The 15,569-nt window shown below is 45.2% G+C and overlaps 2 protein-coding genes across 2 annotated transcripts in view; one reads left to right on the top strand and one right to left on the bottom strand.

The window, feature by feature from the left end:
• The window catches only part of ANTXR1 (ANTXR cell adhesion molecule 1), a 102,522-nt gene extending 97,694 nt beyond the window's left edge, over positions 1-4,828 (bottom strand). Inside the window, exon 1 of the mRNA XM_051640633.1 lies at positions 4,460-4,828. Within this exon, the coding sequence (XP_051496593.1) occupies positions 4,460-4,611 (152 nt within the window). The 5' untranslated portion in view covers positions 4,612-4,828. The remainder of the gene's footprint in view (positions 1-4,459) is intronic.
• Positions 4,829-11,690: 6,862 nt separating this feature from the next.
• On the top strand, positions 11,691-14,712 carry LOC127394669 (gastrokine-1-like). The gene is made up of 6 exons (XM_051640767.1): positions 11,691-11,702; positions 12,143-12,199; positions 12,923-13,102; positions 13,322-13,409; positions 14,084-14,245; positions 14,564-14,712. Exons 1-6 carry the CDS (start codon positions 11,691-11,693, stop codon positions 14,710-14,712), a joined length of 648 nt encoding a protein of 215 aa, XP_051496727.1.
• Positions 14,713-15,569: the final 857 nt, after the last annotated feature.

Below are 15,569 nucleotides of genomic sequence, written 5' to 3'. Positions count from 1 at the left end.
ACAAATGAGCCAAAAACTGTGTTTTTGTCTTTCCAAACACTTCAGGAATAGTTCTGAAAACACTAAATAGCACAAAGATTTGAGAGAGGTGATGCAGTTCTTTGAGGAAACACTACTATCTCATGCCACACTTCAGGCAAAACAGCTCACCAGAGATGCTGTGAAATGTTTGAGGTTATAGGGTCACAGAGGTCCAGTTCAGAGCAGGATAAGCCTCTAAAGCCCAGTCACAGTCCAAGAACATTCTTATCTTCCTCACTGGCAGGGGATACATTAAAAAAAACAACAACCCAACTAATAAGCAAATAACTTGGACTGAATTTACAGCAAGCAGCAGACAAAGCAGAGACTGCTGCAGGTACACACTTAATCCTGGGTTTAAGGGAGTCCACACACCCCTTTTACCAATAGCAGTTAACCGTGGACTCACCACCGTGACAACATGTACACAGATCTTGAGGGGCAAGGATTTCACATACTAAAGTAGCTCATGTGAATGACATTCCTTCAGGCAACAAGCAGAGGAATGTGCAAATTCCTCCACACTACCTTTCTAGCAGCCCTCAACCCTCACGCTGAAACAAAGAAAAACTGTGCCATCCCAACCACATGCATACATTGCTCTGGATTCAGGCTGGGATTCCAGAAAAACAATCAAAGAATCACTGACTAGGTCAACAAAGACCAGACTTGACTTTAAGTCTCTTTCTGCAGACACTCCATTTCACCATTACCTACTAAAGGTTTGTATTTCTTCAGATTAGAGCAGCTAGAACATTATCCAGTTCTGTAAGGCTCCTGTTTCCTGGGGAAAGAGGCACCACTACCACAAGGAGTTCATGTAGGTCAGTCTCCTTGCCTGGTGATGCAGTGTCTGCTTTCCACTCCACTGTGGCCCCTCTCGTCTTCCACACTGACTGTAAGTCTGGACTTAGTCTCTCCTAAGTCATGGGAGCTACTAAAGCCAGATTCAAAGAACAGCTACGAGCCTCCCTAGAGTCATAGTTTCACTTCAGTACAACTGGTTAAAAATAGATGAGCTGTCTGGCTGAATAATGAAGGGATCACAGGAAGCAGCTTGGATTACTTGCTTCTTTTTGCCAGGGATCTTTTAGAGCCAAGTTTTCTTTCACACATGTACAGTTCTTGCATGTTTTCTGCATGCAGGTATAAAATGCCTACTATTTCCACACAACAGGCAAGAGCACAGGAAATAACACCTTCAACATACAGAGGACACAGTGAAAGATGGCTGAGAAGACTGATTTTCATTCCTTCCTCCCTACCTGCAGGGATACAGGGATGCTCCTAAATGTCCCAGCTGTACTCATGGAAGGTGTTGACATGCTACAGCACTAGACACCAATTAGGGGGTGGGTCACAGTCTTCATTAGTCACATGGATGGTATTTTTAGAATAACTGGACAATGTCAGCAAAAACAAATGTTTGCTTTATGTTTATCAACATCTCACTGCTTCCTCATTCTTCCTTCTTAATGCAGACCCTACATCTTATCTCACATCCAGGCTGAAAGTCTTTGGCACCATCTTCTGCTGTATGCTTTGCTTTGTATACTATTCAGTCTGTGGGAGCCTCAGGCCTTGGAACCCCTCAGCACCACACTGACACAACAGGATATGCTCTCTAGGACCAGCACTCTCAACAATTCTCCCAAGACAAGCAGGTCTTACCCTGCACAACACAGGGCTCATCTTGGTGCAACCTCCACTTTGAGGTGCTCATGCCCTGCACAACTAGATCCTGTATATAACCTAAACAGCAAATCACATACAACTGTACTAAGGAGCACACAGCCTGAGTTGTAGCCCTCTCCAGCTATTTTTTTCTTTTTTTGCAATCAAAGCACAAGAGAAATGGATTAACCCAGTTTTCATTCATGTGAATACAACTCCTTCAGGGAATCTGCCAACAGGCAGCCCAAAATTTCAAGTTAGGTGTTTGTGTGAGTAATGCTATTTGCTCCCTTTCAGTTTACTGCATGCCAAGGAACAGGTCTCAGGAGAGCTGGCAAGTCTTAGAGCACTGCACCAACAGTGTGACAGCTTCACCTGACTTGGCCAGGAGTCTGCCCAACTTGAGATACAGCTCTCTGGGGTGTCTTTGCATCACTTCTGGAACAGATCTCTGCGAGCCTGAGATCCAAGGGGCACAGCACAAGAGCCCTTCTCTGTGGCTACCTGAGCTGTGGGAGAACTCTTGGAAGGGACAGAAGACAGGCAAGTGCAGGCACAGAGACCAAGGATGCTGGGTTTTTTGTTGTTTTCATAGTACTCCTTTGATCCCAGCAAGTAGGTTGCTTAATATTTTAATGGCTTTCTTCCACTGTTTAAATTAATATTTCATGTTTAAGAACCTAAATCTCTCCTGCTTCAGTGTCCTTTCACTTTTAATAATCTTTAAACTTTTAGAGCTATTTCAAAGAAAAGCAGTGAGCCCTGAATCTATTATTACCATTTCATAGTTTGCCTGGAGGCCTCTATAGGCATCACCTCTCTCCACATTCAGAACTTTTGCAGCATTTTTTAAAACATTCTCTAAACAATAAGAAAGTAGAAAACCCAGGCTAAGTAAGACTTGAGTGTTTAGAACTCTAGCTTCACATCTGAGGAATAAAAGAAAGTTTTCAAGATAAAGGACCTGGCATAGACTGCTCTATCACACAAAGTATCTCACCAGCTTCCTCAAAGGCTAAACAATCAGGTCCACACCATTTTGTACACATTAGTAGCTTAAACACTTTAACCCTCCTCCAAATTCCACTGGAGACCAAGGACACGTTTACATCAGACCCTGTTCATTTCTGCACCAAAAAACTCCCAGAAATAGGAATCCTGCAGCTTGTCAAAGCCAGATTTTTTGTTGTTGTTGTTGGATACCTTGATACATACACTGAGGTAAGCCTGCCTACTTTAGAGCTTGCGCCAAGCTCCATGTTTCCACCCAAATTCATAATCCCTTGAGGAAGCCTAGAAAGTCCTGCCTTTTAGTAACAGGGCAGCACAGAACTTGAAATAAGTGGCTGTTAAAATCACATTAGCTCTGAGGTGTAACACAGCACATCCATCAGATCTGAGGAAACCTTCACATCTGCTTCAACTTTCAGGGAAGCACAGTTTGCAAAAGCTATCTGAGGCACAAATCATTCTCTGGGGTTTTTCCATATGCAGCAGTAAAAGTATTTCACCTAAAAACTGAATAGCCAAAGCAACAAAATGCATCAGGCAGGTAAATCTTTCCACTGAATCAAGAGGGAAAAAAAATCTTGCCCCTGGAGCATTAAGACAACTGGCATACTTACATGTCCAATGTCTCAGTGTTACATTTTACCCAATATTTTGTAATAAAGGGTTATGTAATTCCAAGTCATTTATACTAACGGAACGTGGGAGCTACTGCAAAACACCCCAGAGGATCAGTCAGAAAGCCTCATCTCTGAGCACTTTTGGCAACTTGCAAATACTTTCCTGTCTCTGAAATTTATGGTTCATAATGTCAGCACCACGGCTCTGGCATGCATAGTCTCCACTATTTTCAAACATTTGGTTCAAAATATCTATTCTTAATAATAATTTTAAAAATATTTTTAGCTAGTACTTTTAATGCTTTTTTCTAACTTGTTGTATTGCTTCAGTGTGAAGCTTTCCAAAGCTCAGCACTTACCTATTTCACATCACTCCATCTGGAATCTGAAAGCCTGTAAAAGAGGCAAACTTACCAGTGCCAAGAAGATGACACCATCATAATTAGTGATGAAAAAAGAGGTAGGAAGTTATCTTCTGTATAAACAGTTAAGCAGTCAAAACATGCATTTGATTAACAGGAAACAAAGAAAATGTGACTCAGCATAGCAAAAATAAAGCTCTCTTTAACTATGGCTCTCTATCTGTTTTTCATCACAACTGCCAAAGTCAGAGGGTTCAAACGCAGCAGCCACCTCTCAGAGCCAGGTCTTTACCTGCAAGTTGCTGCTCTAGGAGGCTCAGAGCTAAGGAGCAAGCGGTGCAGAAACCTCCAGGCAGGCGAGCATTTCCTCCACGATCTCAGCTACAGAATTAATGTCTGCAATAACAACTCTCCAACCCCTGCTTTCAACCTTCACAGTTCAGAGGGAAACCAGAGGTGACCAGGGCACTGCCGTTCTCCCAACCACTCTTTTAAGAAAATACAAGGTCAAGTTCCCAATAAAGCCTTATCAGCCACAGCAAAATTTATAACGGTTGGATTTACAGAGCACAATGGGATCACACACTAGACCTACTAAAAGAGTAATCACAACAAAAACAAACTAGAGTAGCGAGTTTCTCAGGTCCCTTGGGGACACAAGGACTTCTACAAAACTGAAATCCAAAGAAAACCTCCTTGGTATCAGTATATGCCATTCCAGTTAGTGCCTAGAGAAAGATTTCTTTGAAAAAGAACAGAGTAGAACTGACTTACTTGTCGAGAATGAAATACAAATCAAATCCTCCGTAACAGGCAGGACCACCATTCTCTCTTCTTCCACCTTGTCCATCACAGGATAGCATAAAAGTTGCTAGGAAGAAACATTTGAAGCCAAATCTCAAGATGCTATGCCTTGCAATGGCCATTATATCCACAGAGGAGGAGAAAGAAATCTCTTCTTCCAAGGCTCCTTTATTTCACAGGTTTCTCCACAAAAGCCATTCAATGACCTTTAAATGTATGTATCTATATTTTATTCCTTAAAACTCCACTTGCAAGAGTTGTCCTCAGGAATTGCAAGGCTTTCCCCCTTGTTTCCCTTGCACTTCTGTTTCTTGGTTTCAGATTTCAAGATGCACAATACTGTATTTCACTTTTTTTTTTTTAAAGGGACTTGACCCTCAGTCTCCCTTGCAGCTCTCTGGAAGCAGCACCATTGTTTTGCGAGAGAAGGAGCAGCCTCCTAACAAATCTTGCTTTGCCACAGACTTCAGAAAATACAGGGAGGGTTTGAAGGTTTGGGTTTTTTTTTCCTTCCTTAATTATTATTGTTATAAGTAAGGATGGTAAGCTTTCTTTTCCCTCACCAAAAAAAAGCTCAGAGGATGCCACCTTGAGGCGAAAACTCAAGCTAACTGGAGCCTGGTTTTAAGCATTTCATTCGTGCACGACACACTAGCACATGGCACAGCAGCTTCAGGTATGAATTTTAGTTTGTTTACAGCAGTCACACAGCACTTCACAGAGACATCTTTGTTTCCCACTTAGGCAGCATCTGAATTTAAAATCTTTCAAGAACCTGGAGTGGCTTCACTAAAGCAACAAACCACACCAGGTTTTTATCCCTTGTATTTCCTCAGTCTTGAAAAATATCTGAGCCTATAAAACAGGCTTTTCCCTCTTAGAAAACCCATTTCAGCCACTAGAGCCTAAATCCCTCCCTCATCCAAAAAAACTTGCTAGAAAACATACTTCAGCTACACTTGTATTTTTTTTTTTTTCTTGGTCTCCTTTTACGAGCCAGCACCACAAAATCCAAAACCTGAGCAGGACAACTAAAAAGAAGCAACATTCCTCAGAGCAGCCCCACGTATCAGCCACACCAGGGGCCCCCAGCCTGCCCTCTCAAACCCTCCCATGCTGCAGCTGTTCTCCCAGCACTAGCTGCTGGTTAGCAGACCAGCTTCAGCTGTTGCATCAACGGTGGGGGAACCAGGTCAAGTTTCTGATGGGATGCAAGTGCATTTGATTCAGAGTTACAAGCTGTTCTTCATTGCCTAAAGATTTAAATTGGTCTTAAAAAAAATCTCAATACCAGCAAACAATCTGAAAAATTACCAGGAAAAGCAGCAGGATGGGTTTCACAGGAAAATTATAAACAGCACGAGAACAGACTTTTGACAGAAGTGGAAACACCTGGACTACTAATTAGTCCAGGATTTTGCTGCATTGATGATTAAAACTTCAGGAGTGTTTTCCCTCCCACACCTGACTATGCTCAGCAAACACACCAGCTCCATCACTTCTAGCATGGGTAATACAGACACATAAACAAACAGTACCTCCTCAGACCTCCTGTCAAATCCCAATCAGACCTGAAGGAGGTGGAGATGCCGTGGAAGTCAAAGCTTCTCTAGGGCTAGACAGGGCAGAAAGGTGTTTTGTAGACTGATAGTTCGGGCTTCTCTCACACTGAAAGAAAAGCAGTAACATAGTTCATTGACTGCACAGGCAAAAGCTCTATGTCAGGGTATCAGGCTTTCTACAACAAACAGAAAGAAGCCCCATAACTCAGAACCTTTTGCTGAGGTAGCTGGGATGCTGCCTGAACTGAGGGTGAGCACCTGCCCCAGCCCTGGCAGGCAACATGTGAGAGCAGCAGCTGCTTTTGGGGAGCTGTGGAAAAGAGGTGGAGCTGCCACTTGTGCTTTGCACATCTGAGTGAGCTGCTTGCACCAAGCCTGGGAGATGAGGCTGCTGGCAGATAGTGGAGTGTGGAGCTGCAGTTCCTGTAGCCAGCATGGGTGTGCTTAGGTAAGCAGGTAGGGTTTGAGGATTTTAGAGTTTCACAGGGATGTTCTGGGATGAATCTGCTTATGGTTGTGAAGCTTGAATTGCACAATCATAGGACTTTGCATTGAGAGTTTTGTGTATGTACTGGAATATCTTACTACCCTGAGGAAGGACATGAGACTAGACTATGGATGTATTACTTTTGTTCTTTTTTCAAAACCTAATGAGCTGAAATAGAAGTTGTAAAAATGGGAGGGGTAGAAGAAAAACTACCTCTCTGGGGGCTAGTGTGCATTTCTTGAGCAACCTTAGAGAACTATTTAGGGCCAGCTGCTACTGCAACCTAATGAAGTGTCTTCTTCTCACTAGTGAATAGCATGTGGTCTGCCTAAGGTTAAAAGGAGACTGAGAATCTCCTCTGTTGGTTTCTGACTGGCCCTGAGATAAACAGATACGTGGAGGTTTGACAACAAAAAATAAGCTATTTCTTAGGGGAGTAACTTTGGGCAGAAGTTAACAGAGGGAATGGCAGAGGAGATCAGATTCTCTCTGTTGCTGGGGATTCAGGCTGGCAGAATGTCCAGGAAAGCCTGGGGAGAAGCCAAGGAATGAGGCCTCAGATGGAGCTTCAAGCACTCTGAGGTGGACAGAGCTGCTGACAAAGTGAAACACCATGCTTTGTGCTGTAACCCTGACTTTCTTCAGGGCTAGTCCTCTTCATGTGCCTAACTTAAGAAGATCTCCTTTTCTTTATGATGTGGTGATAGCAGCAGAGTTACACTGAGCCTCTGAGAAAAGCAGCTCCATAATAGAAAGCTCTTAATAGAAAACTCATAATGGTTCAGCAGATTTCATAGCACTGGAGGAGCTGTTACAGCAGTCTGCCTGGATAACTGAGAGGTCACACACTGCCTGTGCTAATCAAGATTATCATCACAAATATAGCATCACTGCACAGGAATTGCTTCCCTGTCCTTGCTGTGGACATGTCCTCCAAGTCACTGCCTGCATTTTCAGATGGTGTCAGTCAGCACAGCCCTGCAGGGATCAGCAGAGCTGCACTGCCACGTGTGGTGCAGGACAACAGGCTTCCCTGGGCATGGCTTGTGTGCCTTTCCACTGCAACTGCACAACATCCAACTCAAGGCTGACACGCAGTGGCCGAGAAGGCTGCTTTCTGCCGTGCATTGCTCTCATTTGACAAGGGATCGAGCACTCCCTTGACTCTGGCTTTTCTCTGACTTTGCCCTGCTCTCATTTCATTTGCCTCTGCTGCACCATCTGGGCGTTTTCTAAGAACCTCAGCTTGAAACTCTGAATGCTCTCATGACCAGGTCCAAGCCCCAGCTGAGGTGCCAGGATTCTCAGTGCCCTGTCCCTCCCAGGAAGGCAAGCTCTCTGTTCTCCTGAGGAGCCTGTTCCATGGGATCAGATCTTGACTCAGCAGGAATTAACCCCTTGGAGGCATTAAGGTGCATGAATGCTGGAGCCATGATGATCTTGAAACGTGCATCTAACTTGGAGCAAGTGACTGAGCAAGCAGCACTGATGGAGCACTGGTTGGTGAGATGAGTATTAGGGTCTTGTGCAGTTTGGTTTCCCCTGGTTTTACGGGAGAAGGATAAGCACACATGCCCAGCAGGAGGGAGCAGAGCTGCACAGGATGAAAGATTCAGATTTCCTGACTAGGTTTCACATAATTCAAATGATTATTGGCTGTGTGGAGAGAAACAAATATTGCATGAAATACTGTCATGATAATGAAATGCAGTGAAATACAGTAAATAATCCACTGCCTGCAAGTTCCTGGTGAGGATAAGGCAATAAGGAATTATTTTAACTGTCATCAAGTTTTTTTCTTACAAGCTTAACTCTGAACATCCAGTTTAGCATTTAACTTCACTGGAAATTCTCCCGTGTTCAAGAGAAAATGTTATCTTTCCCAAGAGGTCTAACAGGCATTCTGTCAGCAGAGGGGGACAGAGCATAAATGTTAAAGCTTCTCTGTTTTTCTAAGGTGGCTGCATCAGACACGTGAAAACCAGTGCCAAGATAAAGCCTGAATGTCATGTTTGACAGAACAGGACTAAGGGCCTCCTGGCCTGCCCTCTAAGACCAGAAATTCCCTCCCCTTCCAACTCATCTCCAAGCACAATGATTTCCCCAAACGTGGTGGTTACCAGAGCAGTTGCTTTCCTGAGAGAAAGGCTGCTGGGAACCTGCAAACCTCGATCCTCACCTCCTCTCACCTTTTCCAAAACTCAGAACAGCGAGAATGGGCACCAAGAGGAAAACTCACTGCACCCTCTGACTGACACTGGGGGCAGCACTGGCTCCCTGCGGGGCTCTGAGGCCTGGAAATCTGTCTGGGACATCACCACTGTAAGTGGCTGCTACCACAGCTCCAAAAATACATACAGGAAAATAGCCAAAAGCTTCAACGAAGCTTAACAAGATTTTAGAGGAGGTGCTTCAAAACCTTTTCCTTCTTTAAATAGGGCTACGTGGCAACCAAGGTGTTTTCCAAAAACACCTGCATCATTTCTAAAATGGACAGGAGTGTTTTGCTTCATCAGCCGTTTCCTGCACCACCTCAAGGACATCAGGTAGGAGCTGAAGGACAGCACTGAGACAGCTAATAGTTTGCCTGTGAAAACTATTCCTTCCCTACCCACAGACAGGGGGGAAGGCTCCAAGAACTGGAGACAAGATTCTCAGCAGGGCTGAGTCACTCTACAAGTTGTGTCGATCCAAAGTCACACTCAAATCACTCCTTCTGCATTAGCAGAGATGGGCAGACAGACTCTCTGCTCCAGCTTTGCTTTTGCTAAGAGCTGTTCTCTGGGTTTGTCTCTTTGGTGCTTAGGACCCTCCTCCTCACCCACTTCCCCCCAGAGGGAATCGCCTCATTATCTCAACCAACAGACTCCAAAGCCTGAGCCCATACGGAAAACGCATCCAAGCTCTGTGCAGAGGGATTCCCTCGTACTTTGCTTACCCAACTGCTGGTGAGTGTACTGCTGACAGTGCTCTGCACACCAGGTAAAGGTGAGCAAGACCGCAAACAAGGATGAAAAAGGCATTAAAATGAGCAAGTGATCTCTTGAAATCCTCTTGTTCTCCAAGGCTTTTTATAAAGCAGTAAATGTGCATGGAAGGAAAAGCAGCAGGTCTGCCACTCTCCTGCACACACCTTGGAGGCCAGGAAGCTTCTTCAGGAAGCTTTTGGGCTCCAGCTGCTGACACAAGTCTGAGCTTTTCAGGCAGCCTCTGGCACATACAATACCGAGCTGCCACGGGTCCTGCTGCAGCACAACTGTGAGATTCAAAACCAACTGGCAGCTTCGACTGGTCTCAACAGCCACGTTCCATTTTCAAATGGCATTTCCTGGGACATTTCCAACATCAAGTTGGAAGACTTTCAGCCACATTGTTCTCTTATTTTCTCAATCCAAATCTAATCAGGTTTTCCTTTTCTTTCAGGATCAAACTTCTTAATGCGAGACGTCGCATGTTTGAAAGCTGAGATTAATGAACTGCCTGTCTATTACTGTCATTAATTACTCCTGACAAAGTTCGGACAAAGAACCTTCATAGAGCAGTCTACCCAACAAACAAGACTTTCTCCTTGACATTCCTCTCCTGATCACACTTCCAGTCACTTCTCTGTCTCTGCTGCTGCTCTGTGTGGAGGCTGTTGTATCTCAGTAAAATTGATCCTCAACCTACTCTGGTCCACGATGTGTTTTTCCTCATCCCGTAAAGAAGCCCAAGCAACTCCAAAGACAAGGTGCTAAGCCAGTGTTCTTGCAGAATCCCAGTTTTGGCATTCCAGCCCCAGCCTCTACAATTTCCCAGTAACATTTCACATGCTGCCTTCAGCAATTCTTCACCTCTCCTAAAACCAAGTGCTGCTACACCTGCAGCACAACCACAGTGAAGATAATAAGGCCTGCAGTCCAGATGCACAGAAAGAAGCCTCCCTGAGTTACTTCTGACTTCTTATTTACATACTAAGTACTACAACCTTTCATTTTTAAAACAAGCACTGCGAGGCAATATGGCCCAGTACAAATAGACAGAGGCACTATTGCTCTGTTCAGCCCAGAAATCAAGCTGCCAATACCAGACTCAGAAAGTGTATAAAATGCAGTTTGGACTTGAATACAGATGTTACATCACAATGTTTGAAAATGTCTTATCCAGGAGGCAGAAAAGCGTCCCCTGAGCAATGAACAGTGCAGAGAGAAAGCTGAAACGGGCAACTTATAGTTGGGCCAAAACTCAGGCAAAATGGCTGTGAGTAGTTTCTTCAGCAGAAACAATCACTTCAGTAACTGAGTCTGTCTGGAAAACACCAGATCTTCACCTTCCCTCCTTCATTAGAGGCCCTTTGATTGCAATTGAAGAGGAGATACTTCACCCACTCACGTACTGTCACCCTTTACATGAAGTAAAGTGGTTTTGGAGCCTTGAATAATAACCTGACATCAAAACAAAGCAAAACTATACCCAGAAATATTGTAGCAGCTCAAAGAAAAGCAGCCATATGTTTGTATTGAAAAAAATGTCCCATCTCCCTAAATGCATAGATCCCCTCTTTCAATAAGTATTTACATCCCCACAGAAAGAAGCTGAGACAAGGGGGGGAAAAATTATTGTTGCCACCTAAAATAACAAGGAGACACTCAGACTTGCACATATATGTCATATTTTACCTTGAACTGCCTATTTACTTTGAAACAAGACTCAGTGGCACTGCTGTGTTTGGGGCCATATTTTGGTGGACCCTATGGTTACGTGGTAAGGTTCAGCACACTTTGCAAAGTACAAAGGCTCTTACTTAGGCTACTGCAAGGCTTTCTTTTATTTTTTAAAGCCTGGGCTATCTCTGGTCTAAGATTTTCAACAGTAATTAGTACATATTGGAGAGGTACTATGAAATATATTTAATTTTCCCCCTGCAAATGGATTCTTATCCGATAATGATCAAACTCTGGCAGGTCAAAATTTGCAGAAGTACAATTCCTGTATTTATGAAATGGCAGTTACAGCAGGAAATAAATTTCAGTGACATGCAGGCAGGGATACAAATTGCCAAATAATTCTAATTCAACATTTAACCATTCCACACCTTATTCCAAAATCCTATATAAGGTGTACGGGTCACACCGTTCGTTCCGCCTGCACCAGCATCAGCTCTGCAGTCAAGATGAAATTCACTGTGAGTATGCATGCTTTCTTCTCCTTACAAACTGAAACTTTCATTGGCATTCACTGTCTCTCTCTCTCAGAAGTGCCCATGTCTGTCTATAGCAAAAGGAGGGGTTCTCTGGAGAGACTTTTCTGCTCCAGACCCTATTTAACCTAAAGAGATGAAGAAGTAAGGCTTTTTTTTAAGGCTTTAACTGTTCATTAAGCAATTTACAGGAAGCCAAATTCATGTTCATTTTGTCAGTGCTTCAGCTAAACCACAGCAATGCCCTCATGGATAAATCAGCAAGAATTACTTACTTTAGGTGGCCATTGCAGTTCCACTAGTGGAGCAAAAAAAGGATCCAAGGGGTTCAACACCAAATTAGGAAAAATAGGCACTGGGATGCTTATGACCAGACGTGTCAGCCAGACCTGCAGTCACACCTTTCTTTCCCATTTCCATTTCAGATTGTGGCTACCATCCTTCTTGGACTCTGGCTGGCTCCAGCCCTTGCTACAATACTCGTGAGTATGGTGACCAAGTGACACATTCACTGCTGCTCTTCCTAGATTCCCTGCTTCTTGGCCTTTCCTTCCTTCTTTCCCCATCCCTTTGGAGGAAAGGGTTCTACAATGTCTTTCCCACATACAACTCTCCAAATCCCAAAATACAGCTGCAAGATCACAGAATCACAGAATCATTGAGGCTGGAAAAGACCTTTAAGATCATCAAGTCCAGCCTATGACCTGACACCACCACATCAGCCAGACCTCGGCACTCAGTGCCACATCCAGCCTTCCTGTAAACATATCCAGGGATGGTGCCTCCACCACTTCACTGGGAAGTCCATTCCAATGTCTGATCACCCTCTCCATCAGGAAGTGCTTCCTGATATCCACCCTAAACCTCCCCTGCAGCAGCTGGAGGACAGGCCCTCTTGGCTTGTTGCTGGTTGCCAGGACAAAGAGCCCAACCCCGACCCGACTCCAACCTCCCCTCAGGGAGTTGAAGAGAGGGAGAAGTTCCCCTCTGAGTCACAGCAGTTACCTCCTAGGATCCAGGAAAAGAATCCTTAGGGCTCCCCCAGGGTGCCACAGCCTTAACTCTTTGTCCTAGGAATCTCCTGTGCTCACCAAAGGTGCTCCCTCTGGGCCCGCGTTTCTTCTCTCGGAGCAGCGACTTTCTAAAGCTTTGAGGGGGCTGAAAAACCTGCAAGACTAAAACTATTCTACAATTTTCTGTTCCAGTTACCAAATGCCAATGGACTCCAGCAAGTAGTAGACCAGCAGCCATCTACATCCATCACCAGGCAAATCACCGTTAATGGACAGTTACAACTTGTGTTCATCAACAGGCAATGGCGCGTGGCAACTATCGAGCAACAGGGCGGCTTCAGGTCCTGGAAAACCATCTGGGACTACAACACCGTGAGTGGCAAGGAGCATGCTTTTTCAGAACATGTACAGGCAGACTAGCTCCTGTGCAGCTGACCAAGATACAGGCCTTGCTTCTTTACTCATGACCTTTTGGGTGCAAGCTGTGGCGTAAAAGCCATCTGCATGCATTACTTCTTGGAAGACAGGCTTTCTTCTGATCTTCACCACTGAACAACCGAATCCCGACTTGTCCATATCTTTACTTTACAGGGCTTTATTGCAACCAAAGTGCTGCCAGAGAGAGTTTGCTACGTTTCCGTCATGAACAGAAGCCAGATGCCCACCTTTGATTCACTCCTCACTCAGGTCAATTACATGAGGGTAAGAAGCTCCTCTAATGCCAAGTAAACTGATGTCAGGGACCTTGCTACGTTCAGAAGCAAAAAGGGCAGGTACAGAAGGGCAGGCTGGTGAGCACAAACATTCATCTCTAGCTACAGGTCCAGGCTTGCTTGCACTAAGCTGCATCCCTGTGCCCCTGAAGCTCATCTCAAGTCCTTGCTTACCAGCAAGGAGGAAGCACCCTGGAGTGGGCTTTCAGGAACCTGGGGCAAAATTCCACCATCGATTTTGAAGGCCTGTGTCAGTCCCAGCCATCCCTGGCGCAGCGGGTCTTTACCCTGGAGACAGGTCATGAATAGACTTCTCCTTCCATGCTTCCAAGTTACAACCTGAGGACCCGCAGGGAGAGAGGGCAGTAAGTGGCTGAGGAAATGCTGTTGTAGGAGGCCTGTGTTCACATACTGACTGCACTGCTCTGTTCCTGCTCAGCTGTTGCAGGGAGTTTCCAGTGCTCTGGAAACCTTCACGCCCTTAGAAAGCTCTGCCACAGGAGCTGGCTGCAGCACTTGTCTCACAGTGCATTAACAGCCTGCACTGGCTTTGGTTTTGAGTAAAACACCAAGCTCTGAGTCAGCATGCCAGAAACAGCAATACGCATAGCATGAAATGGACCAAGGCACTCATCTTGCTCAATGATGGTATCTGATCCTCAGAACCTGCAGTTCCAAGGACAGCTGACAAGGCAGCTCACATTCGTCACCCAGGGACTTGTCCGTGACCTCCAGGCCTATGGATCCAGCATCTATGCCATGTGCAGAGGACTCCCAACCTACGTGGCTACTCAAGTCTATGGTGAGTGCAAGCAAGGGAACCACGGCTGTAACTAAGCAGGGGTCTTGTCTTTTCCTGTGAGCTGCTGTTCTGCAAAGCCTGCCAGGAGGAAGGGGCTCTACAGAGCAGGCCTGGGCTGTTGCATCCTGACACAGCAGCAGCTCCACTTGCCTGCTGCTTGCTTTGCTCTGAGAATTGCTTTGCTCCTTCAGCTGGCTCCATATGGTTAAAAATGCAAGTGCAACGTGCCAGGTATTAAGGGCTGCCAATGAATGCCCAGATCGCTCAACACCATCTTAGGTACCACCTCATGCTTTTGCTCTCTTCTTCTTTCTGAAGGTCCCCAAAACACTTTCAACCTGGGATCATGCATTAGACTTGATGTCCTGCGGCTCGTGGAGCTTAGGTACTGTCGTGCCAACATCAACGGCAACATCAATGGCAACATCAATGGCAACATTAACATCGGTGTCAAGGGCCTTCCTTGAGCTGACCATGGATGCTCAAGAGCTGCTGCACAAAGCCAGCCCTGATGCTGTTCTTCCCTGGCATCTCCTCTTTTGATTCAGATCCTGAAACAGATCAATTGTTGACCATATCTTTCCATTAAAGACCTTTAGCATATATTAACTCTGGCTGCTTTCTCATCATTTTACCCTTCAGCATCTACGAACATACCCAGAAATGTATTGTGAGTGCATCTCTTCTGCCCCTCTTGAGGTGCTTTTTAAAGGCTCCTCTTCCCATAGGGCACACCCAGAGACACCCCTGGCAAGCATCAGAGTAGGCACGTTACAGACAAGGCCTACGGAACGGAGACTTTCTTTTCCCTTTGCAGGGAATGGTGCTCCCAAAGAAAATCCTCAAGGGGGATCATCCTCAGATAAGATACAATGCTTTGCCTCAGAGATTAAGGGTCACATTCCCCACATTTACAGCACTTTGAAAAGGGCAAGTCCGACACTGCAAAGCCAACAGTCCCTTAGGATTTCTTTTTTAGACCTGTAGGATTACGTGAAACCTAGTCAGGAAATCTGAATCTTTCATCCCGTGCAGCTCTGCTCCCTCCTGCTGGGCATGTGTGCTTATCCTTCTCCCTTAAAAACAGGGGAAACCAAGCTGCACAAGACTCTAATACTCATCTCTCCAACCAGTGCTCCATCAGTGCTGCTTGCTCAGTCACTTGCTCCAAGTTAGATGCACGTTTCAAGATCATCATGGCTCCAGCATTCATGCACCTTAATGCCTCCAAGGGGTTAATTCCTGCTGAGTCAAGATCTGATCCCAGGGAACAGGCTCCTCAGGAGAACAGAGAGCTTGCCTTCCTGGGAGGGACAGGGCACTG

The sequence above is a fragment of the Apus apus genome, chromosome 26 (genome assembly GCF_020740795.1).
Source record: "Apus apus isolate bApuApu2 chromosome 26, bApuApu2.pri.cur, whole genome shotgun sequence".
NCBI classification, from domain to species: Eukaryota; Metazoa; Chordata; class Aves; order Apodiformes; family Apodidae; genus Apus; species Apus apus.
This window is presented reverse-complemented; position numbering and strand designations above follow the sequence as displayed.